At 29.2% G+C, this 1,344-nt stretch overlaps 1 protein-coding gene across 1 annotated transcript; it reads right to left on the bottom strand.

The window, feature by feature from the left end:
* Positions 1 to 288: 288 nt before the first annotated feature.
* On the bottom strand, positions 289 to 1,143 carry LOC136220857 (uncharacterized). The gene has a single exon (XM_066008684.1). It carries the CDS (start codon positions 1,123 to 1,125, stop codon positions 406 to 408), a length of 720 nt encoding a protein of 239 aa, XP_065864756.1. The 5' UTR covers positions 1,126 to 1,143; the 3' UTR covers positions 289 to 405.
* Positions 1,144 to 1,344: the final 201 nt, after the last annotated feature.

The following is a 1,344-nucleotide window of genomic DNA, read 5'->3' as shown; positions in this document are numbered from 1 at the left end:
TTTAATATTAAATTAATTACTAGTTTTTATATAATTATATAATTTGAATTTAGTAGCATATTTCAAAAATATATTTTAAAAATTATTAAAAGTATAAATATATATATGATAGAGCTAGTAATAGTTAAGTAAAAACAGATCATCTTGTAATTGTTTACCCAATATATTTTGATGCTAATTTTTTTATTATTTTGTTGGTGAGGTTGAAAAGAGATACCATAATTTTATAATATCTTCATTTGACAAGATTGATAAGAAATTAAACTACCCAACATAAAATATGTCAGAACTTAAATTGATGACAGAAAATGAAAATATAAAAACTAATTTACATGCTTGATCTAGCCTTTATTTGTTAATATTACTTTGAACTGTATTACTATGCATATTAATTAAATTAATTAACTAATTAACCAGTACTAATTGTTGTTGAGCTTCAATCCTTAATTCTTCCTTCATCTTCCTGATAAATTCATCAAATTTCTTGTTCAATTCCTCAGTGCTCAGCATCCCATTTTCTTCATCATCATCATAATCATAATCACCTTCCTCTTCCTCTTCTTGATCATCATGGTCAGGAACTGCAATGCTTTCATCAAACGGTGTCGTTTCTTCTTGGAGAAAAACTTCACCATTTTCTAATTTCTCTTCTTCCCTAATCACCGACAATCCATTTTCAATTTCTTCAATTTCATCTACATTAACATGAGTTTCTTCATCTGCTTCTTCTTCTTTATTCTTATGGTGAAGCTCCATCTCTTTCTCCTCCAAAACTGAATTAGGCAGAGGGGCATCATAGTAATTATAATTATATTGCTTCACAGATTCATCAATGCTGCTAGAATTACTATTTGGTGAAGAAGAAGAAGGGGTAATTGAGCCGGAAAATTTAGCAACGAAAACAAGGAGACCGTTACAGAGGAGGAAGATGCAGTTCTTATCTAGAGTATGAGTGAAAAGTTGGAAAGGAATAGTGGAAAAGCTCAAGGAATGGAGAAAAGGAAGAGAAGATAAGATTAAAGAGAAGGCAGAAAGAGAGAGTAAAAATTGGGTTATTTTTTTAAGAAATTGATATGTTGTAAGTTGGGTTAAGGAATGGAGAATTGGATGCTCTTGTTGCTCCATATTTGGAATTGGGATAAATGAAATTGTTTGCACTTTGGAAATATTATTGGTTAGTTAGTGCTTCCTCCATCCTTATATAGGGAACTCAATGGACTACTATTTACAAATGTGTCCTGCTTTTTTATAAATGATATATTGTAGTTTCATGCATATTGAATAATACCCACAAGTATAATTAATTAGTAATTAATAATTACATATAGAAAAAACTACAAGAAT

Source organism: Euphorbia lathyris, chromosome 2 (assembly GCF_963576675.1).
Source record: "Euphorbia lathyris chromosome 2, ddEupLath1.1, whole genome shotgun sequence".
Taxonomy (NCBI): Eukaryota; Viridiplantae; Streptophyta; class Magnoliopsida; order Malpighiales; family Euphorbiaceae; genus Euphorbia; species Euphorbia lathyris.
Note: the sequence above shows the minus strand (reverse complement) of the source record. Positions and strands in the feature narration are given on the sequence as shown.

Excerpts from the sequence above, each read along its gene's own strand:
- LOC136220857 (XM_066008684.1), bottom strand. The coding sequence starts at position 1,125 with ATGGAGCAACAAGAGCATCCAATTCTCCATTCCTTAACCCAACTTACA.